The 25,276-nt window shown below is 38.5% G+C and overlaps 1 protein-coding gene across 2 annotated transcripts in view; it reads left to right on the forward strand.

The window, feature by feature from the left end:
• The window catches only part of LOC150081124 (uncharacterized), a 1,253,880-nt gene that overhangs the window by 433,448 nt on the left and 795,156 nt on the right, over nucleotides 1–25,276 (forward strand). For both annotated transcript variants that reach the window (XM_090381132.1, XM_090381131.1), the window contains exon 14: nucleotides 20,651–20,692. In XM_090381132.1, the coding sequence (XP_090237258.1) occupies nucleotides 20,651–20,692 (42 nt within the window). The remainder of the gene's footprint in view (nucleotides 1–20,650; nucleotides 20,693–25,276) is intronic.

Here is a 25,276-nt window from a genome sequence, read left to right on the forward strand (position 1 = left end):
GAATGCTTCCCATTTTGAATTTGCTGTTGGTAACATCATCAGTTGGTCCCACTGTATAGAATTTAAATACTGTCTCAGTCCATCATAGTCGCCTTTACGGAAGCAATAACCCTTCCCTTTACCCCTAATGGTAGTTACCTCTTTGAGTAAATCCCACTTCAGCACACTGTGATCACTGCCACCTAGTGGTTCATTTATCTGCAGATTCTTAATGCATGAAGAATCACTGCTGATAATCAAATCAAGAGTATTACTCCCTCTAGTTGCCTCCCGAACATGCTGATGTAGAAAACAATCATCCAATAAATCCACAAAAGCCCTGCTAGTGTGTGAGTAACCAGCCCCCAAATTCCAGTCTATATCTGGGAAATTAAAATCTCCCATTATAAGACTCTCTGATTTATTGGCCCACTCTATTTCCCTGTACAGTTCCTTATTATACTCATCAGAGTCATTAGGCCTATAGCACACTCCTACTCTCAATTTTGATCTCCCAATGCTTATGTCACACCAAACTGACTCAACACTGCACTGTCCAGCGATGTCGACTGGCTTCACTTCCTTGGTTTTTATGTGTTTCTTAACTAATAGCATAACCCCCTCCCCCCTTCCTATCCTGTCTATCCTTTCTGTAGACGTTGTACTCCTCAAATTGCAGTTCTGCATCCCTTATCATCTAAACAAGACTTCAGTTATAGCTCGGACACAGCATGGGTTTGTTAATTGGAAGTCTTGTCTAATTTGATTGGATACTACGATGTAGTCACAAAGGAACTGGATGCAAAGAATAACTTTGATATTATATATTTGGATCTTAGAAAGGCCTATGATACTGTTGCACATGGAAGACTGCTGCACAAATTGGAGCAGTGTGGCATTGGAGGCAAATTGCTGCTATGGATAAAGGGATGGTTGAGTGGGTGAAGACAAAGAGTGGTAATCAATGGACACTGCTTTTCGTGGATTAATGTTATTAGTGAAATCCCTCAGGGTTCAGTGTTGGATCCATTGTTGATTTCTGTATTTATAAATGATATTGATGATGGTATATCAGGTTTAATGTCCAAGTTTGCAGACCATACAAAGGTTGGCATGGTTGGTAAGGACACTAATGACAGTACGCTGCTGCAACAGGAATTAGAAAAGTTGAGCAGATGGGCTGAGAGGTGGCAAATAAAGTTTAATCTTGACAAATGTAAAGTACTACATATGGGAAGCAGTAATCCCAGAGTAATGTATCAACTCTCTGGTACCACACTGACAGTGGTATAGAATGGAAAGGACCTGGGGGTAATTGTGCAGGCAGATATGAAGTTTTTTGAGCAGTGCAGACAGTCTGCAAGAGTAGCTCATGGTGTCTTGTCAATGATATGCAGGAATTTTTCTAGCAGTGATAAGGAGGTGATTATCTCCTTGTATAAGGCAATGGTCAGGCCACACGTTGAATACTGTATACAAGTCTGGAGGCCTCATTTTAAGAAGGATGTAGAGCTGTTGGTACGAGTACCAAGAAGGGCAACAAGATTAGTGAACAGAACAAGGGGACTAAGCACCTACAAGGCGTTTTGATTGAGGTGTATAAAGCCTTGAATGGTTTGAGCATGCTCAATGCTGATGGGATTCTTTCTCTTGCCCGGAATAATCACCTGAGAGGGCATAAATTCAAATTGAGGAAAGACAGTTGTAGTATAGATATGTGGAAGTTTGCCTTTAGCCAGCAGGTGGTTGATTGCTGGAACAAGCTTCCATCTTTCGTTGTCGAAGTTGATAGCTTAAATAGATTCAAGCAGAACTTGACAAACATTTGGTGTGAGTTGATGGGTGAAATAAGGGTTTTTTTTTTTTTTCCCTCTGGCTGATGCTATATAAGCTTGCTTTCTGGCATCATGTGCCTGTGCTAATGCTAAAAGGTTTAAGTGACAGTTCTAAAGTTTTTGCAGGCTTATGAGCATAACTGTTCTTACAAGAAGTGATAAATCTCATACTTATGGGGTTTTTGTGGAACTCAGGTATGAAGGAAATTTGTAATTATTAATGCTAATTTTTAATTTCTTGCTCAAAGCAATTATTTTCTTAGTAATTATATTTCTCTTATTGGTGATGGACTTGTCGGTGGCACTTCAATTTAGTTCTGCATTTAATGTTTGGAAATAAAAGGCCTTTACAGATAATGGCATTGTTGCAGTAGGCTTTGTCCACAGGAGTGATGACAAAATGTTTGTGTAGATCTGCCAATTGTTGATTTAATATGGAAAAATGGAATTTCAATCTAGTGATTGGTTGCACATGTGGCATAGATGTCTTATATTGATGTAGTATATTAGCTAGTACAGAATTAATCCATAATTGGAAGGTTTCAATGGGGTTGTTATTGATGGTAAGAAAGCTTAAAACAGAAGTTAAGCAAATCTTGATATAACTGTTTTTTGAAAAGTGTGAAGCTGATTTTAGAGTATAACCTGTATTTGAAGTCATAAGACATGATGTTCTTAGTTCTTGGTTTGGTATAATATTTAAATTGCCTGTTATGATATGATATGACCAAAGTATGTATCAACAAAATGTTTGAGATTAGGCTGATGTCAAATGCATCCATAGGAAACAGGCTCGAGGTCAAATTTATCCATGTTAGTGACAAGATGTTCATAATTACAGGCTATGGGGTTAGAACACACACACACACACACACACACACACACACACACACACACACACACACACACACACACACACACACACACACACACACACACACACAGTGGATTCTGGTTATTTGGGCCACTGGTTAATCGGGGCAGCCGTTTATTTGGGACAAATCTTAAAAACTAGAACCCAGTCGAGAAAATACCCAGGGTTTATTTTGCTTAATTAGGACAAAATGCCGTTTAATCGGGGCAGGAGACCGCAGCACTGGAGATTACCCTACGATTGTCTCCGACCATACCACATAGTTCGGTCGGATTTTTGGAGGTCACAACCATAAAACAATAAAAACAATTAGCAGTCACCTGTTTATTGGGCTTTTCTGTTAGTGCAATCTATCATAAACAGATAGTAAATTCGATCTTATTGAATTTGTGATAATACTGACAGCTGGAATTCTGTGGGTTATTATGGTAAAATGTGTTTACACTTCCATGGAATCTTCAATCTTATAAAAAAAATAATTGTCAGAATCTTCTTTTCATTAAAGCTTTGTAACTCGTTACTCCGTTCCCACCTGCGCATATTGTGTTATTTGCAATTTGTGTGTGCTCTGTTTATCTTTTTACTGTTTTAAATTTTAACCCCCACCCACAAATGTCAGTGAACAGAAATGTCAACTAGTTTAGTTAGTATGTACATATTACAGTATGTATTAATTATTCTGATTATCACGTATATTCTTCCGAATTACACGTATCATTTATTTTTTTAATTGTTAAGGTAATAAAGGGTAAATTTGTGCTTAATATATCATTACTTTTATAGCCTGTGGATAATATTCCTCCTATTTTCGCTAATTAGAATCTCTGTTTAAAAGAATTAAAATTCAATTCACAAACGTGATCACAATGACCGGCGCTTACTGCACATCGTATAGTGAAAAACGGTACTTTACTATGGTGAGTTCGTTGTAACGTGATTTGATTGTACAGTGAACTAAATGGGTGGGGGGTACATTGTATTTTTAACTATTTACATGAAACTTCGGATAATTGGGACAGCCGCTTAATCGGGCCAAAATGCACTAGTAGTCCCGATGTGTCCCAAATAACCGGAATCAACTGTATATATATTTACATATATGATTTAATAAAGATTTAACTTCTAAAATCTTAATTTCATTGCTTATTTTCTGTGAAGCATTAATAACTCAGGTAGAGTTGTGTGCCATCATTGTTATTATATAATTTTATTCCATATTGTTTTTTGTTTGGTATTAAAAGAAGCTTAGATTAGTTTAGTATTGGCAACATGGTGCAAGGAAGCAACATTTATACAGTACTAGCAAAAAATAAAAAAATGAAAAGTAATAATAAACAGATAAATAAATAAAAAATATCTAATTTATTTTCCCATTCCTGCCAGTAATATGTATAAATTACTGGCAGGAATGCCCTTCTTCTTTAAATTTCTTCAAACTACATGTTTCTGCAATACTAGGTGGCAATTTATTTCAACAATAATGGTTGAATGCAGATTTCCATATATCTGTTCTGCAACCATCATCTTTCAGTTTAAATTTATGTCCCTTTGTATGTGTATCATCTGAGAAAGAGTAAAGATGCCATTAGCATTGTTTACTCAATGCTTTTAAAACCTTATTCACTTCAATTAGGTCAGCATCAGATGACCTAATTGAAGTGAATTAGTTTGTGGTGATTGCAATTTACAGAGCCCTGGTATTGTTAAGAATATCATTCTTTGACCCTAAATTATGTGGTTGCTCTTCTGTGCAACCTCTCCATGTCCTTCCTAAAATGAGTTTCCAAAACGTATATGCAATATTTGCTTTATACAATATACAATTGCAATATACAATATACTTTATACAATTGCAATATACAATATACTTTATACAATTGCTTTATACAATAGGATAATCACCTGTTTCTCCCTGCTCTCAGTTGTTGTATATCATCAGCAGAACAGAACCCCATGGGCTGTTCTAATAGCTGGTTTGCATTGCATAGAGAATTTAATATTGTGCTATATGATTACCACTAGATCTTTCTCATACTCCTCTACTTTGAGATTTTTACTACCCAAATGAAGAAATATTCTCCAATTACTGCCATTAACCACTGTGCCCACTTTTGTATTATCAGTAAGCTTAAACATCAAACTTGAAATACTTACATCAATATCATTAATAAATTTTGAAGAGGCCCCACTCATCACATTAGAATGAAGAGCAGTGACTGTTTATAGCCACTCTTTATCCCACAACTAAACTATCCCTTTATCCATAGAAACTAATCTCACAATAACTGCCACTTTAGCATTAGCATTAGTAGAGGCATATGATGCAAGAAAGCAAGCTTTTATAGCAAAAAAAAAAAAAAAAAAAAAAAAAAAAAATTCATGCATCCATTCATTCCAAATGCTTGTCTAGCTCTGCCTTGAACTTATTTGAGTTGTCAACCTCCACTATGGCAGATCGAAGATTGTTCCAACTATTGACCAGGGGAGGCTTGTTGATAGGCACTGCGGGACTGCAAGCACCTCCAGCCTTTTAAATCTAAATATACAGTCAACGGAGATATATGAAATTTTTTTAAGAAAAATGCAACGCAATGAATATTTTTATTAACAGGTCCCGCATATAGTGTACTGATCCTCTATTTTCAGTAATCATTTCAATAACAAACAAATAAAAACACTAAATCATTTTCAACTTTGAAATTTAACCATAGGTGGAAATTTAACCATGTGTGCTACACAGTTCCATAGTGGTTGAGTCAATGCCTAGTTGGCAGGTTGCCAATATGCATTTTTAGAGGTGATAAAACGAGTCAAAGGAACTGTGGAGTGAGCAGTGCTGATTTGAACATTGAATGAAACTTGAATGAAAAATTTGTGTTAGGGTAACTAAGAGTAGAAATAGGTGCATATATACTTGCATGTACACCAGTGCTAGGAGTATAGTTAATAAATTTGATGAGCTTGAAGTGCTAGTCAAGACATCAAAGGTAGATATTGTTGGCATATCAGAGACGTGGTGTAACACAGACATAAGCAGTGCATAATTCGAATTTGGGGAGTACAATGTGTACAGAAAGAATAGATAGGACAGGAAGATAGGAGAGGTTATGCTGTTAGTTAAGAAACACATAAAATCTAAAGAAGTGCATCCAATTGATATTGGTGGACATGCAATGTTGAGTCTGTTTGGTGTGACCTAAGCACTGGGAAAGGAAAAATGAGAGTAGGTGTGTGTATGAATAATACACACACCTACTAATATATAGAGGCCTAATGAATCTGATGAGTATAATGAGCAATTGTGCAGAGTGGGCCAGTAAATCAGAATGTCTTATAATGGGGGATTTTAACTTTCCAGATATTGACTGGAACTTGTGGATTGGTCACTCACACACTAGCAAGGCTTTTGTGGATTTATTGGATGATTGTTTTCTACACCAGCATGTTCGGGAGGCAACTAGAGGGAGTAATACTCTTGATATGATTATCAGCAGTGATTATTCATGCATTAAGAATTTGCAGATAAAGGAACCACTGGGTGACAGTGATCACAATGTACTGATGTGGGAATTACTTAAAGATGTAACTACCATCAAGGCTAAAGGGAAGGACTTTTGCCTTCGTAAAGGTGACTACAGGGATCTCAGACAGTTTTTAGATTCTGCACAGTGTGATCAACTGATGATGCTACCAACAGCAAATTCAAAATGGGAAGCATTCAAAGATTGGAAGCTGCTAGGCTTTTCATACCAACAAAGAAATATTGTTCAAGAATTTAGGCCTAAATGGATGTCAGATGAATTAATTAGCCATGTGACAGAGAGGAAAAATGCATGGGAAACATATAAGTTAATGGGAGACATGGAAGCCTATGGCAGATATAAACTAGTCTGTAATCAAGTCACAAAGGAGGTTAGGCAGGCGAAGGTAGATTACGAGAAATCCTTGGCAAAGGCTGCAAAGAGTTCTTTACTTATGTAAACTCTAGAAGGAAAGGGATGAATCAGATTGGACCACTTAAAATAGATGGGTTGACTATTGATGATCATGCTCAGGTAGCTGATAAACTGAATAAGTATTCTGCATCAACAAAAAAAAAAAAAAAAAAAAAAACTGCCATAGCCAAGTCATCAGTGGTGCATAAGTACACGTGTGCTTTGAGTGACCCGGGTTCAAGCTCATTATTGCTGAATATGGTACTGTTTCTTGTATTATCTCTACCTTGTGAACTCCTCTGAGCGTGTGATCTTCCCGGATTATAAACACAAAATTTAGCCAGGGTGGCCGAGCAGTTAAGGCTCCAGACCTTGCCAGTAGAAGACAAATACCGAACGGCCATATAATTTAATACTTACGTTTGTTAATATGATGATGTTAATTCACACACGAGGAGTTATTCAATGAGGTGAGTGCCAGAAGTTTTTCAAACTGTAACAGGGCTAAGAGTTAAGTGATTTTGTAATAACTGAGAGCAAAGAGGAAGAGAAATTGTTGAAGTTAAACATAAAAAAGGCACCTGGGGTGGATGGGATCTATCCAGTTATATAAAGGAGACAGCAAAGGAAGTAAGCAAACCCTTAGGCATAATTATGAGAGCGTCCTTAGGCTCAGGGGAGGTCCCCATGAACTGCAGATGTGCAAATGTGACCCCCAATTCAGAAAGGGGGGATCAAAGGGTGACACAAGTAATTACAGACCTGTTAGTTTAACTTCTGTTCTGGGGAAATTAATGGTGGCACTAGTTAAAGAAGCACTACAGGACCATCTAGACAAGAATGTAGTTATAGTTCAGACACAGAATGTATTTCTTAAGGGGAAATCTTGCCTTACCAATTTCATTGGATACTAAGATGTGATCACAAAGGAACTGGATGCAAAAATTAATTTTGATATCATATACTTAGATTTCAGTAAAGCTTTTGATACTGTTGCACATGGAAGACTGCTGTACAAATTGGAGAGGTATGGCATTAAAGGTAAATTGCTACAATAAAGGTAAATTGCTACAATGGATAAAGGGATGGTTGATTGGGAGATGAGACAGAGAGTCTCGTCTCCCAATGCAATGGTCAGGCCACACCTAGAGTACTGTGTACAGGTCCGGAGGCCTCATTTAAGGAATCAATGGACACTGCTCTTCTTGGACAAATGTTATTAGTGGAGTTCCCCAGGGTTCGGTGTTGGGCAAATTGTTGTTTTGTATATTTATCAATAATATTGAGGAAGGTATATCAGGTTTAATGTCCAAGTTTGCAGATTATACAAAGGTTGGCAGGGTTGTTAACAGTAAAGACAGCATGCTACTCCAACTGGATCTAGATAAGTTGGGAAAATAGGCTGAAAAGTGGCAACTGAAGTTTAACATTGACAAATGCAAAGTACTGCATATGGGTAGCAATAACTGAAGAGAGACATACCAACTGTGTGGTACCATACTCAGGGCAGTTGAAAGTGAAAAAGACCTGGGGTAATTGTGCAGTCAAATGTGAAGTTTGCTGGGCAGGTCATGGAATCTTGTCAATGATATATAGGAATTTTGCTAGCAGGTACAGGGAGGTGATTATCCCGTTATACGAGGCAATGGTCAGGTCACACCTAGAGTACTGTGTACAGGTCCGGAGGCCTCATTTAAGGAAGTATGTAGAGTTGCTAGAACGAGTACAAAGAAGGGCAACGAGATTGGTGATGGGAACAAAGGGATGCTCTTACCAAGGAAGGCTTAAGTTCTGAAAATTTCAGCGCCTGGAGAGTAGGCACCTGCGAGGTGATCTGATTGAGGTGTATAAAGCCTTGAAGCCTTGAATGGGTTGAGCAAGTTGAATGCTGATGGGATTCTTGGGAATCTTGCTCAGATTAAGAACCTGAGGGGGCACAGATTCAAATTGAGGAAAGACAGTTGTAGAATAGATTATGCAGAAATTTGCCTTTAGCCAGCTGGTAGTTGATTGGTGGAACAGACTTCCATCTTTTGTTGGGGAAGTTGATAGCCTAAATAAATTTAAGGCTTAGCTGGACAGGCATTTGGAACAAATGGAGAAGTGAAATGGGAGAGTTTTTCTTTTTGGCTGCTGCTGCTGCATAAGCTTGCTTTCTTGTATCGTATGTTAATGCTAATGTTAATTGCTCTCTGTAATCTGTAGGGATTGGAGATGTGCAAATATATCTCCTACTATAATCGAGAATGGTCTCATTACAATAAGAGATAATATTGGTTGTTTGTTCACTTTTTTTTGCAACAATTTTTCTCTCACCTTCCTCTCTATTCAATTTATTTCTCACCTTCCTCATTATTCAGTTTTTCTCAACCATCCTTCCTCAGTTTTAATTTATGTCTCTCTCATGCAAGAAGAAGAATCCCATCAGCATTGAGCTTAATAAATCTGTTCAAAGCCTTAAACACCTCAATATTCCCCTCACAGATGCCTAATCTCCCGACTCTGTAATTCGCAGAACCGAAGCCTTTCTGCATAAGAGTAGCCTTTAGATCCTTTTGCCAATCTTGTTGCCCTAATCTCTACTGACTTCAGCAGCTCTACATCCTTCCAAAAATGTATGCAGTACTTAAGATGTGGCCTGACTGTTGCCTTGTACAATACCCTGCTATCCCTGCTAGCAAAATTCCTATCTGCACTGCCCAGAGAACTTCATTCTGACTGTGCAATTACCCTCATATCTTTTTCATTTGCAGCATTACCCATGTTCCTCACTTTGCATTTTTCAATGTTAAACCTCAATTGCCATTTCTTAGCCCAACTTACTCATTTTTATAGATCTTGTTGCAGTGGCATACTATCATTACTATTGTTGACCACCCTGCCAACCTTTGTATCATCCCCAAACTTTGACATTGTGCCTGATATACCTTCACTAATATCATTAATAAATACAAAAAACGACATTGGGCCCAGCACCGAACACCAGGGAACTCCACTGGTAACATTAGTCCATGAAAACCAGTGTCCATTGATGTCTTCTTCCAATCGACTATCCTTTTATTCATAGTAATATGTGCCCTTAATTCACATTAAGGGCACATTACTACTATGAATAAAGGGATGGTCAAGTGGAAGAAGAAGACATAATTATGAATAAATTAGTTATTAATTAACATAGTTCTGGGCTGCAATGGCCAAAGCTGGAGTAATAAAAGTCCTCCTTTTTCAATTCTAAGTGATGGCAGGTATGTCATACTGTTATACCAGTATAATATGAAGTGAGGAGTAAGAAAGTTATTAAGAATAAATGAGAATGTGTATAACAATTATCATTTTCACTTTTTTTTTCTATTCTCCATCATAATGGGAAAAGAAATATAATATTATTTCCTGAATGTGAAATATTAGTACAAAAGAAAAATTGATAATTTGGTAATGAAGCTTTCACATTACAAGAAATAATTTATATTATTTATTGATTGGCATTATTATATTCATAAAATAATGTCTAATGCATAGATTAAAATGTAATTTTTTTTTTCCTTTTTGGTAAAGTATATAGCCTAAGTGATAAACTTGTTAAAATTTTTCATAACTAATTTCTATTTTCCAGACAGATTTGTTTTACATAGTTTACGATTGACCGTTGTCACTTTCACATTTTTTTTCCCTCTTCCCCATCATAATGGAGAATGAAATGTAATGTTTCTTAATATGAAATGTCAGTATACAAAAAATAAAAATTGATAATTTGTTACTGAAATACAAGGGACATCCCAAAAGCAATGCATACTGCACATATGCTCCTCACTCCATTCACCTGTGTGATTTTGTTAAACTTCAAATTATTATCCTGTTTCAAACACCCTAATCATCATCATCATCAGCCATTTTCAATTCACTGCAGGATGAAGGTCTCTCCAGCAACTTTCCAGTTCCTTCTGTTTTGAGCACTGGCCATCCGGCCCCGGGTGCCAAGCGTTTCCGTGGCCAAGCGATTCTCGTGCGATTGAAAAGCGTTTTCCTCTAAGCGACTAGGTTCTCTTTTGTTTTCTCCCTTGATTATTAAACTTTTTCGTTAAGTAGCCCTTTTTCTTAAAAGCACTAAGAAGAGAGCCCAGAAGAAGGAAAGAACCTTTTTCTTTAATTAAATTAGTCTTACTAATTGTACTAACCTATACGCTTGGCCACAAGCGGCACTGCTCCTGCCTCCCCGTGGCGGGGCTGGTAATCTGGGTGGTAAAAATATACCCCCAGGGCCAAAAGGAGCTAACATGGATACGACTAATTATCCACCTTTAGAGCCATCAAGCTCAAGGTCAGAAATTCCTGACAACGACCGTGACACCAACCAGCCCAAAAGGCTTAGAAGGGAACCTGAATGCCATGATGAATTACCAAATTTCTTGGTCATTCATTCCTTATCCTCCCAACCTGTAGGAAAATTGTCACCGTTCTTGATTCAAAAATATTTGGAATCAATTACTGGATCACCGAAAATGGTGAAAAGACTACAATCCGGAGATCTCCTCATTGAAACTGCCACCGCTAAACATTCTGAGCGGCTCTTAAACACAACATCATTTTGTGGGCTCACAGTATCAATTACTCCACACAGAACCTTAAATTCATCAAAGGGTGTAATCAGTGAGTGTAATTAGGTCCTAATTACAGTCTCCGAAAAAGAGCTACTTCAAGAACTAAGTAGTCAAAAAGTTACAAATGTGAAACGGATTATGACTAAAAAAGATGGAAATCTCACTCCAACGAGATCGATCATCTTAACATTCAGTACGCCAGACTTACCATCCTCAATTAAAGCTGGCTATTTGAATTGTCGTATAAGACCATTTATCCCGAATCCCGTTCGCTGCTTCAAATGCCAGAAATACGGGCATTCGCAGCAGGCATGTAGAGGTGAGGCCATATGTCCCATCTGCGGCTCTAAAGATTATACTCAAGCGGATTGCTCTGTCAAAACCCCTGTTTGTCCCAACTGCAAAGAAAGCCACCCAGCTTTTTCCAAAACATGTGAGCTATGGATTACAGGAAAGAAAATTCAAAAGTACAAAATAGAAAATAAAGTCACCTTTCCTGAGGCACGTAGACAAGTTATGTCGACCCTGCCAAGTAGTCGTTCCTATGCAGCTTGCACTCGGAACTTCATTTCTACTGCAGCTCAAACAGATGTATCAGTTCCACCTAACACCTCTCTGGCGAACTGGCTCAAATCTACGCTTTCAACCTCAAAGAAAGATAATCCTCCAAAGAGAACTAGCGAAGCCACAAATACTCCAATCAGTATTCCTACTCATACCCCATTAGCCCCAGTTGGAAAAGAACAATTAAAATCTGAATCAGTCTCTAAAAAAACGGAATCTCCCTCCAAAAGTATGGAGGTAGATGAGCTGCTAGACAATGAGGAACCTATTCTAGAACTCCATGCAGAGGACACCATGGATACTGTGGACGCCCCACATTCTCAAAAAATGACCGGAAAAAATGTCCCACGTACAGAAAACAGTCAGATGAATCACCCTCAGGTAAACCTAAATAATGAATAAGATCATACAATGGAATTGCAGAGGACTAAGCACTCATTCCGATGACATAAGAGATTTAATAGCTCAATTTAATCCCATAGGTGTATGCTTACAGGAAACATTCTTGTCGCCCCAAGTTTTGCCAAAATTTTCAAGTTATACCATTTACAGACGAGATAGGAACTCGGTATCACCTGCACGTGGAGGAGTTGCTATTCTTGTTAACGCTAACATACCATCCAAGCCGATCCAATTGAGAACTACCCTAGAAGCTGTGGCAGCTCGCCTTGCAGTTGGTACGTCATTTACCCTTGTTTCCATTTATATTCCGCCATCTGCCCCACTTCTGCTTTCAGAACTTGACAACCTCATTGCACAACTCCCAACTCCAATTTGTCTTTTTGGTGACTTTAATGGACACCATCCATTGTGGGGATCGGCCACAATGGATATAAGAGGCAAATTGATGGAGGAATTCATGCATAATAATGACCTTAATTTATTAAATTCTGGATCTCCTACCTACATCCACTTAGCAACCGGATCTGCTTCCGCAATAGACTTGTCAATTTGTTCACCATCCATATTTCCAATCATGACATGGTCGGTATTAACCGATCCCTTCAACAGTGATCACTTTCCAATTATTTGCTCGCTACAAACAGGGGTAACTTCAAATCCTGACCAACGATCCACTTGGCAGTTTAAAAAGGCAAACTGGGGTGTCTATTCTGCCCAGATACGCTTAGACAGATTTTATGTTCAGAGGCAACATATTGATGATGTCAATACTTACATAACCAATCAGATTCTGACTGCAGCTAAGGCCTCCATTCCAAAATCCACACCATATCGAAAACACAGAAATAACTGGTGGAATACAGATTGTTTAATTGCCAAACAGGATAAAAACCGAGCCTGGAATCATTTCCGCAAGTATCCCACCACTACTAACCTAATTGCTTTTAAAAGACTAAAAGCAAAAGCTAGACAAGTTAGGCGGAAAGCGAAACGGGATTCATGGATTGCTTTTGCCTCCACTATTACCAAAGACACGGACACACAAGTGATCTGGAAAAGAATACAGGCACTAAATGGCAAATTTGCTCGGCCGCCCTCTCCGATACTTCATTGGAAAGGGAAAGACATTTCTACTCCCGAAGAAGTTGCAAATGCATTAGCAGAATCATTTGCAAAAATATCAGCTTCTGCCACCTATGCCTCCACCTTCCAGAAAATCAAAGCAGGTGCAGAACGGTATAAAATTAACTTCTCCACGCGCCGTTCATTCCCGTACAACCAACCGTTTATGTTAACAGAACTTCAAGAATCATTAAATAGATCTTCCAATAGTGCTGCAGGTCCAGATGGAGTTCATTACATTATGTTAAAGCATTTACATGGAGAAGACTTGAGAACCCTATTAATTTTTTACAATCGGATCTACTCTGAAAATGCCTATCCATCTTCATGGCGCCATTCGTTCATTATCGCCTTACCAAAACCAGGAAAAAATCCTTCCTGTGTTGAAAACTACAGGCCAATATCTCTTACAAGCTGCATGGGAAAAATTTTCGAAAGAATGGTTCATACTAGGCTCACTTACATCCTGGAGTCAGAGAATCTCCTTCCAGATCACCAATATGGCTTTCGAAAAAATAGATCAACCCTAGATGTGCTCATTAAAGCCGAGTCTCATATCCGAAATGCCTTTGTCATGAAACAACATCTAGTCATGGTAAATTTAGATCTTGAAAAGGCATTTGACACTACATGGCGGCATGGTATTATTACGGACATTTACCATCTGGGGCTTAGGGGCTATTTGCCAGAAATAATTCAGAATTTCCTGCAATTGCGCTCTTTTCAAGTCCGATACAAAAACGTCCTCTCTGCATCTCACATTCAGGAAGAGGGAGTCCCGCAGGGATCAATACTCAGTCCAACACTGTTTTCAATCCGAGTTAGCAGCATGACCCGAGATATCCCAAAAACTGTTCAAACTTATATGTATGCAGATGACCTTACCATTTCCTGCCAATCTCAAAGTATGAATACCATTGAACGGCAGCTACAACTTGCCATAACCAAAATAGAATCCTGGACTTCACGGAACGGTTACAGACTGTCAGAAAATAAATGCACTGCCACTCACTTTTGCAAGAAGCGAGCTCTCCATCCTGAACCTGAATTACAAATAAACAATACTCCGATCCCTCTTGTTAATACCGTTAAATTTCTTGGATTAATATTAGACCGCGAACTAAATTTCCAAGCTCACATCACTTATTTGAGAACTTCTTGCTTAAAGCATTTGAATATACTTCGTTCGGTCTCATCTATGTCTTGGGGAGCTGATCGGTGTACTTTGCTGCATCTTTATAGAAGTTTAATCCGTTCACGGTTAGATTATGGTTGTCCAGTGTATGACTCTGCCAGGAGCACTACTTTAAAACGGCTAAATATGATCCATCATAGTGCTCTGAGGACTGCGCTGGGAGCTTTCAGGACTTCTCCGATCCAAAGTCTATATATTGAAGCTCATGATCCCCCATTACACCTGCGTAGAAAAACACTACTGCTTAACTACGCTGCTAAGATCCAGAGTCTACCATCGCACCCAAGTTGGGAATATCTCTATAATACTCGTTGGGAAGCCTTGTTTGAGAGCAAGCCAAAAGAAAATAGACCCGCCTCCCTCAGGATCAAAGAGCTTGTTCAGACTTGGAACGTCGATTTAAATGAAATCTTCCAAGACACAACTACACCTGTTGCTCCTTGGACATATGTGTCTGTCTCTCAAGATACATACTTCCTCCAGTGGGGGAAAAATATAGCTTCCTGCAATATCAGACAGTTACATTCAGCTCATGCTACGGACAACCATGCCTGTAAAATTTATACCGATGGTTCAAAAACTGAGAGTATGGTAGGTGCTGCGGCAGTTTTTCCTTTATGTACAATTTCAGCCACACTACCGCTTGCTTGCAGTGTCTTCACAGCTGAATTATATGCCATTAAGTTGGCACTTAGTAAGGTAATTGAGCTTTCCATCTCATCTGCCATAATTTACACAGATTCTCTTAGTGCTGTCTCTGCCATAAGTAAGAATTTCTCCATTTCTCACCCTACATTGAAACAGATTCATTCCCAGCTATTTGCTTGCAGTGTGTCCAATCGGTCAATTAGTTTTTGCTGGATCCCTGGCCATTCAGGCATTCCGGGAAATGAAAGTGCCGACTTTGCCGCTAAACATCCTCAACCCGCTCTCTCACAACATCCTCAGGTTCCTTTCTCTGATTTTAAGTCTGTCGTATGCAAAGCCTGCTACAATAAATGGTCACAGAACTGGAAAAGTGACCCTAACAATAAACTTTACCAGATAAAAGAAGATCCAAAGCTGTGGCTGTCTGGCTTCCGAAGAAACAGACGAGAGGAAGTGGTACTGGCAAGACTCAGAATTGGTCACACTCACCATACTCATCTCTTTCTATTATTGGGTGAAAACCCACCCCAGTGCCCATCCTGTCAGACGCAACTTACAGTCCGTCATTTCCTGGTTGATTGTCCCTTACATTCAACCATCCGGTCAAACACTTTTCAGTCTCTCTCTAAATTGAAAATATCACCTGATTTATCTCGCATCTTAGGAAATGAAGCAAATATTGAAGAACTTTTATTATATCTAAAACATATTGGTTTGTATGGAAGCATATAACGTAATTTCTCTAACAATATGCTTTTTGCCAATTAACGCTGAAGAGACACAATTTGGCCTTAGTAGCCCTTGTGTCGTTAAACCGAACAACAACAACAACAACAACTGGCCATCCATTTACTACTCAAAAACTCATGAATTTCATCTATCCATCTCCGCCTTTGTCTTCCAGGTTTTCTTCTAGCCTAATTAGCATTTAGCATTAGCATTAGTAGAGGCATTTGATGCAAGAAAGCAAGCTTATGCAGCATCAGCCAAAAAAAAAAAAAAAAAAAAAAGTAACATAAATAAATAAAAATAACCACTTCCACTTCACCCCTCTGTTCGTTCGAAATACCTGTCCAGCTGAGCCTTAAACTTATTTAGGCTATCAACTTCCACGACAAGGGATGGAAGTCTGTTCCACCCACCAACCACCCGCTGGCTAAAGGCAAATTTCCGCACATCTATCCTACATCTGTCTTTCCTCAATTTGAATTTATGCCCTCTCAGGTGATTTTTCTGAGCTAGAGGAAGAATCCCATCAGCATTGAGCATGCTCAAACCATTCAAGGCTTTGTACACCTCTATCAGATCACCCCGCTGGTGCCTAGTTTCCAGACACTGTAATTTGCAAAACTTAAGCCTTTCTTCGTAAGAGAACCCCTTTGTCCCATTCACCAATCTAGTTGCCCTTCTCTGTACTCGTTCCAGCAGCTCTACATCCTTCCTGAAATGAGGCCTCCAGGCCTGTATACAGTACTCTAGGTGTGGCCTGACCATTGCCTTATACAAGGGAATAATCACCTCCTTATCCCTGCTAGAAAAATTCCTATATATCATTGACAATACACCATGAGCTACTCTTGCAGCTCATCTGCACTGCTCAGAGAACTTCATATCTGCCTGCACCACCACCCCCAGGTCCCTTTCATTCTCTACCACTGTCAGTGTAGTACCACAGAGTTGATACGTTGCTCTGGGGTTGCTGTTTCCCATATGTAGTACTTTACATTTGTCAATGTTAAACTTCATTTGCCACCTCGAAGCCCATCTGCTCAACCTTTCCAAATCCTGTTGCAGCAGCATAGTGTCAGTAGTGTCCTTGACAACCCTGCCAACCTTCGTATCGTCTGCAAACTTGGACATTAAGCCTGATATACCATCATCAATATCATTTATAAATACAGAAAACAATAAAGGCCCCAATACTGAACCCTGAGGGACTCCACTAATAACATTAGTCCACGATGAGCAGTGTCCATTGATTACCACTCTCTGTCTTCTCCCCCTCAACTACCCCTTTATCCATAGCAGCAACTTGCCTCCAATGCCACACTGCTCCAATTTGTGCAGCAGTCTTCCATGTGCAACAGTATCAAAAGCCTTTCTAAGATCCAAGTATATAATATCAAAGTTATTCCCTGCATCCAGTTCTTTTGTGACTGCATCATAGTATCCAATCAAATTGGTCAGGCAAGACTTCCCCTTAACAAAACCATGCTGTGTCCTAGCTATAACTGAAGTCTTGTCTAGATGATCCTGCAGTGCTTCTTTCACCAGTGCCTCCATTAATTTTCCGGGAACAGAAGTTAAACTCACAGGTCTATAATTACTTGTGTCAGCCTTTGATCCCCCTTTGTGAATTGGGGTCACATTTGCACATCTCCAGTCAATGGGTACCTCCCCTGAGTCCAAGGAAGCTCTCATAATTATGGCTAAGGGTTTGCTTACCTCCTTTGCTGCATCCTTTAATATAACTGGATAGATCCCATCCACCCCAGGTGCCTTTCTTGTGTTTATCTTCAACAATTTCTCCTCCACTTTGCTCTCAGTTATTACAAGATTCTCTAGCTTACTGCTAGAGTTGAATACACCTCTGGCATTCCCCTCGCTGAATAACTCCTCATGTGTGAATGTCGATGCAAAATATTCATTTAGTTTGTTAGCTACCCGAGCAGGGTCATCAACAGTTGACCCATCGATCTCAAGTGGACCAATCTGATTCATCCCCTTCCTTCTAGAGTTTACATAAGTAAAGAACTCTTTGCTGTTTTTCTTCGCATCCCTTGCCAAGGATCTCTCGTAATCTGCCTTCGCCTGCCTAACCTCCTTTGTAACTTGGTTACAGATCAACTTGTATCTATCATAGGCGTCCGTGTCACGTGTTAATTTGTATGTATCCCATGCATTTTTCTTCTCTGCCATATGCCTCATTAGTTCATCTGACAACCATTTAGGCCTAAACCTTGAACAATATTTCTTAGTTGGTATGTAAAGCCTAGTAGCTTCCACGATAAGTTCTTTGAATGCTTCCCATTTTGAATTTGCTGTTGGCAATATCATCAGTTGATCCCACTGTATAGAATTTAAATACTGTCTCAGTCCATTGTAGTCGCCTTTACGAAAGCAATACCCCTTCCCTTTACCCCTAATGGTAGTTACCTCTTTGAGTAACTCCCACTTCAGCACACTGTGATCACTGCCACCAAGTGGTTCATTTATCTGCAGATTCTTAATGCATGAAGAATCACTACTGATAATCAAATCAAGAGTATTACTCCCTCTAATTGCCTCCCGAACATGCTGATGTAGAAAACAATCATCCAATAAATCCACAAAAGCCTTGCTACTGTGTGAGTGACCAGCCCCCAAATTCCAGTCAATATCTGGGAAATTAAAATCCCCCATTATAAGACTCTCTGATTTACTGGCCCACTCTATTTCTCCGAACAGTTTCTTATTATACTCATCAGAGTCATTAGGCCTATAGCACACTCCTACTCTCAATTTTGATCTCCCAATGCTTACGTCACACCAAACTGACTCGACACTGCACTGTCCAGCGATGTCGACTGGCTTCACTTCCTTGGATTTTATGTGTTTTTTAACTAATAGCATAACCCCTCCTCCCTTCCTATCCTGTCTATCCTTTCTGTAGACATTGTACTCCCCAAATTCCAGTTCTGCATTTCTTATATCTGTGTGACACCACGTCTCTGAAATCCCCACAATATCTGCCTTTGATGTTTTGAGCAATACCTCAAATTCATCAAATTTATTTACTAAACTCCTAGCATTGGTGTACACACAAGTATACATGCACCTGTTCTTTTTCTTAGCTACCCTAACACAACCCATGTGTCTACCTGCACCCCAATGACTCCCAGCAGCCTCCGAAATATCCTGCATCTTATTTTCCAGGCTGCGGCTCATTCCAATAGAAGCAGTGCAAGAATCACTTTCACCTCTGCCAGTGGCTACTGTTAATCTATTAGTCCTTGTATTCCCCCCAATCTAGCAGTTTTCCGACCCACCTAACATTGCCTCGATAGCATCAGCAAACATTCTTGCACCCTTTCTATTTAAGTGTATCCCATCCCTGTAGAAGCAGTCTCTCTAATATTGAGATTAAACTTCAAATTATTAAGAATAATAATTTTAAGTTTAATCTCAATATTAGGGTGTTTGAAACAGAATTCCTGCATTGAATATTTATGCTAGAGGCTTATAAAATGGATGATGTTATTACTTTGGGTCAAATTACAGTTTAAAATCAAAGATCTTTTATCAAAATTGAAACTTTACATGGTTGAATGCCAACACAAATTTTTGAATTGTTGAATTTATGAAGGGTGTGGTGACTCAACAATATATCATAGCACAATTTATGTTGATCTGAAAGGTTTCATCAAAGTTAGACCGCTGTTGAAGACAAGTAGAGTGCTTAGGTAGACTGAGAACATCTGTTTGCAATACATCAGAATCATCTATTCACTGAATTTTAACTGAGGGGTTACAAAAATGAAAGGTTGCTGCATGATGGCTCCCACATTTGCAATGAAATGAACAAAGAGTGCAGTTATTCAAATGTTACTGACAAGAAGGTGAAGAGCTTTTAAAACACATTGTTTTGCTGTTAATGGGACATAAATCGGCAACTTTGAACCTGAACTTGCAGTCTTGCCCATTGGAGGCATCTGTCTTTGCCATATTCCTCTATGTTGCCAGCAAAGATCAAAGGTGAAACAAGCAGTCATGACATAATATTAGGAGGGCATTATTGCTGCTGATCATGTGCCACTTGGAACATCACTAACTGGAGACTACAATGCAATATTTCTTTGTCAGAAATTATGCCTGAATATACATCAGAAGTGATCACAGATGTTGAAGCTAGCATGTTCATACTCCATGACAAGCTTCATATCACATAGTCTGTACAGTTTTCACCGATTATATGTGGGAAGCACTACCTCATCTCTCTCTCTTACAGGCCTGATGGGTCTTTGTAATTATGATGTATGCTTAAAGAAATGTTGCATGGACAAAGATTTCTGCATTTAGAAGCATTTAGCACAGCCATGACTCAAAATTTCAGACAGCTTAACTTCAGAAGACACTTAAATAACCATTCAAAAATTACCTGAATATTGGGAAGCAGTCATAAGGTAAGAAAGATACTACACTGAAGGCTTTTAATGTAAATTATGTTATAAAATAAATTCATTTTGAATTAATCACTGTTTTGTGCATTACTTTTGGGATAACTCTTGTACTTTCACATTACCAGAAACAGTTCATATTATTTATAGATTGGTATACATTATATTCATGAAATTATATCTAAGAATAGATAAAAATGCAACTTTTTCTTTTTGGTAAAGTATAGTCTCAGTGATAAATGGGTTAAATATTTTTCATAACTCATTTCTGTTTTCCAAATTGTTGCATTTTACATAGTTTTGGACACCTCTTGAATTTGTTCATCCATTCTTCTTGAACAGGTAGTGGGACCAGTTGGAGATCCTGGACCACCAGGTCCTATGGTATGTTTAAAATTTAATTTTTCTTTTTAGAGATATATGAATTTTACATAATGAGAAGATCAGTATTATTATTTACTTGAATCAAGGATATGTGGATATTAACAGAAAATGATATTAATGAGAAGTAATGGGTCTAGCATACAGCCTTTGAGCCTTCCAAGCTTAATTTTACTCATTTGAGTCTCAAAACTAAGTTAAGTATTTGTATTGTGGCGACAGTATAGCTTATTCGAATTATTTAAATAAATTTATTTGACAATTTCATATAATATAATAGTGTCTTTCCTTCACATTAATATCATTTCTTAATATTATTACCTCTTTTTTTTTTTTTTTTTTTACTTCATTTTATTAAAGTAAGGGGCACCTTTTTTAATTAAATAAAAAATCCCAAAAATAAATACTTCAAGACACCAGCATGCAATTTTTTTGTTTATGCTATTTAGTACCATGCATGAGATGAGGGCTGAAAACACATAAGATAATTTTCAACATTAGATTTCAGTTGCTGTTGATATGAAGGAAGGTTATTCCAGAGAACAGAAGTAAAAGGGATAAATGAGGAAGAGTTAGTTCTTTGAGTTTAGAATTGGACAATGAATGGATACTGAGCAGTTGCAGCACATATTCAGACTGGAAGAGAGTGGGTTCCAATTCAGAAGAACAGTGCCCATGAAGTATCTGTATGAAAGGCATGTAGCAAAAACAATGTGTATGACACAGAATAGAGAGAGAGAGAGAGATGGGGGGGAATCATTTATTAACTGGGCTGCCCTTCTTTGAATGGGGTCAAGGAGGTTGAGAGAGGTTCTGGGAAGTGTCACCCCCCCCACCCTTTGTGAAAAACAATACTATGGTAGGCAGATTTGAGATTGGTATAAAATGAGTGGTTTTTCAGAATAAAATTAATGCTGAGAGGAAAAACAAAAAAAAACCCAGTTTTTTTTTTTTTTTTTTTTTTTTTGGTGCACAGGGAGCAGCATTTGTGATTCTTCCGCCATTAAAGATTAGGAGTAATCCCTAATAGAGATATATGATCTTCTCTAAAATCAGTCTCATAAAAGATGAGCAGTAGAGTAGTAGTAGACTTTTTGTGAGAAATAAGGCAGAATTGAATTTTATAAGGCAATTGTAAGACTGTGTTCAAGTACAGGAATACCGTGTTCAAGTACAGAGACCTCATCTAAAAAAAGACATTGAGTTTCTTGAAAGGGTCCAAAGATGGGCATCTCACATTGTGAGGTCAGCAAAAGGACAATCGTACAAGGAAAGACTCTGAGTATATAAATAATAATGCATATATCCAGTGAAATATTTTAATTAACTTTGGCACTTTCGAGGCTGAATGTGCCTCTTTATCAACAAATGGAAACTTTACATATAAAATTATTTTAATGGACACAGAGTTGTGCATGCAGTGAGCCGTGCGAGGGCATGAGGTAGGCCATTCAATCATTAAACTGGTGGTCATTGTTGCTGCATGGATGTGCGTAGTTTTGCCTCCAGCATTTATCTAAACTTAAAACAGTTGCCTCTAAGATGGGGTGTAGTCTTATGCCTTTGTTGCGGTTCATGGCTCCTGCATTACATAGTATATTGAGTGACTCTAACCCGCTTGGGATTGAGATTGTGGTGGGTTGACCAGTAGGGCTCTGTGATTGCAGATTGGTCGGTCTCAGCAAGGCGAATCGATCTGTCATGTTCCACAAGGCGGTCTTGAAGACATCTTGAGGTCTCTCCTATGTAGCAGCTGTTACAATCTTTGCAGGCTATGCGGTATACCACACAGCTGTATAAGAGAGGGATGACCAGAGTCTTTACATTGGAAAATAGAGAACATAAGTTTGTTCCAGGCAACTGCATGCATTTTATGTGGTATTCATGGAGGATTTTTGAAATTCCGCCTGACATGCCTGGATAGTAGGGAATGTATGTGGTAGGTACATAGTCCTGAGTTGATGGCGGTCTCAGGTGGACTGTGAGCTCCTGCACTTGTAATAGTGAGAATTCTTTATAATAGTGAGAATTCTCACTATTATAAAGAATTTCAGAACTAAGGGGCATAAATTCAAATCACAGGGGTTTAGGTTTAGTTAGATTGCAGGAAATTTTATTTTAGCAAGTTGTGTTCACAGGTAGTTGAGGCTGATAGTTTGTGAATAAATTTAAAGGTCAACTGGATTCACACACTGTTCCCTCCTCACACGGTTACCTGTGTGAGGAGGGAAACATGTAATTTGTATTTTCTTATCTATTTGGCATTTTTTTCTTGCCAGTGCATAAAAAGTCTGTGGCTTCCTTGCACTATATGACTGATACTATTATTATTACTATTTATGAGGATTAACTAGGTTTTCTTTGCCTCATTGGAGAATTTCCTGGAGAATCAACATTTAAGGCATTGCTGGATATTGAGAAGCTGAGGCTGACTGTTTGTGCAGAGCAAAGTTTTTCAAACTGTAAGGTGGAATTGGATCATCATCTGCAAAATTATGGATAGGATTTGCAGTCAGTGGAAGAAAGTCAGTAATTTGTTCAAACTGAGGTGACCTACCAGTGGTTCCTCAGTGACACTGAACAGAGCAATCTGTCTATTGGGTTATTGCTTGTCTAGTTCTTTAGGTAAGGCAAACCACTGATGGCCACCAATTGCTACAATAGATTCTTTTGTATGAAGGAAATTTTTTTTTCATGCTCCCCACTTTACAGACTAATTGTAGCTTATGTAAGAGTGCAGGAGTGAAATATTTAATTGCTTGGGACCTACCTATTGGGTAGAGCAATCTGCTGATGGATTGCTAAATGTGTGAAACTATAGAAATTCAAGTTAACATGAATTTCTATGGTTTTAAGAACATGTCTGATATTGCTTCCTGTGTTTCTTACACAGGAAGCAAATTACTTCCAATTATGGTTTATTTAATAATATACTAACAAATTACGAACTTAGCATTATTAAATTATAGAAATTTCAAAATTTAAGTATATTATTGTGAAAATCATTATAATGTTTGTTTGCTGAATAAAGAAATAACCTTTCCTTTTTATAAAAAAAATGTTTATTTAATTTATATGAATTCCTATTACCTTATTTGTAATTGACATGAATTTACCTGGATATCTTATAAATTTAAAAATAAGTTTATAATATTACAGAACAGCATAAATGCTTACTAAAGTATTTCCTTTGAATGCATTATGTTAAAGTTTAGCATTAGTAGAGGCATATGATGCAAGAAAGCAAGCTTATTCAGCATCAGCCAAAAAAAACAAACACCACTCCCATTTCACCCCTCCGTTCGTTCGAAATACCTGTCCAGTTGAGCTTTAAATTTGTTTAGGCTATCAACTTCGACAACAAGTGATGGAAGTCGGTTCCACCAACCAACCACCCGCTGACCAAAGGGAAATTTCCGCACGTCTATCCGACATCCGTCCTTCCTCAATTTTAATTTATGCCCTCTGAGGTGATTATTCTGAGCAAGATGAAGAATCCCATTGGCATTGAGCATGCTCAAACCATTCAAAGCCTTATACACCTCTATCAGATCACCTCGCCGGTGCCTAGTCTCCAGACTCTGTAATTTGCAAAACTTAAGCCTTTCTTCATAAGAGCAACCCTTTGTTCCATTCACTAATCTTGTTGCCCTTCTCTGTACCCATTCCAGCAGCTCTACATCCTTCTTGAAATGAGGCCTCCAGACCTGTATACAGTACTCAAGATGTGGCCTAACCATTGCCTTATACAAGGGAATAATCACCTCCTTATCCCTGCTGGAAAAATTCCTGTATATCATTGACAAGACACCATGAGCTACTCTTGCAGCTCGTCTGCACTGCTCAGAGAACTTCATATCTGCCTGCACAATTACCCCCAGGTCCTTTTCATTCTCCACCACTGTCAGTGTAGTACCGCAGAGTTGATACGTTGCTCTGGGGTTACTGTTTCCCATATGTAGTACTTTACATTTGTCAATGTTAAACTTCATTTGCCACCTCTCAGCCCATCTGTTCAACCTTTCCAGATCCTGTTGCAGCAGCATAGCGTCAGTAGTGTCCTTAACAACCCTGCCAACCTTTGTATCATCTGCAAACTTGGACATTAAACTTGATATCCCATCATCAATATCATTCATAAACACCGAAAACAACAACGGACCCAACACTGAACCCTGAGGAACTCCACTAATAACATTAGTCCACGTTGAGCAGTGTCCATTGATTACCACTCTCTGTCTTCTGCCACTCAACCATCCCCTTATCCATAGCAGCAATTTGCCTCCAATGCCACACTGCTCCAATTTGTGCAGCAGTCTTCCATGTGCAACAGTATCAAAAGCCTTTCTAAGATCCAAATATATAATATCAAAGTTATTCCCTGCATCCAGTTCTTTTGTGACTACATCATAGTATCCAATCAAATTGGTCAGGCAAGACCTGCCCTTAACAAAACCATGCTGCGTCTGAGCTATAACTGAATTCTTGTCTAGATGATCCTGCAGTGTTTCTTTAACCAGTGCCTCCATTAATTTACCTGGAACAGAAGTTAAACTAACAGGTCTATAATTACTTGTGTCAGCCTTT

Source organism: Mastigoproctus giganteus, chromosome 9, assembly GCF_048544385.1.
Source record: "Mastigoproctus giganteus isolate SK-2022 chromosome 9, ASM4854438v1, whole genome shotgun sequence".
Classification (NCBI taxonomy): domain Eukaryota; kingdom Metazoa; phylum Arthropoda; class Arachnida; order Uropygi; family Thelyphonidae; genus Mastigoproctus; species Mastigoproctus giganteus.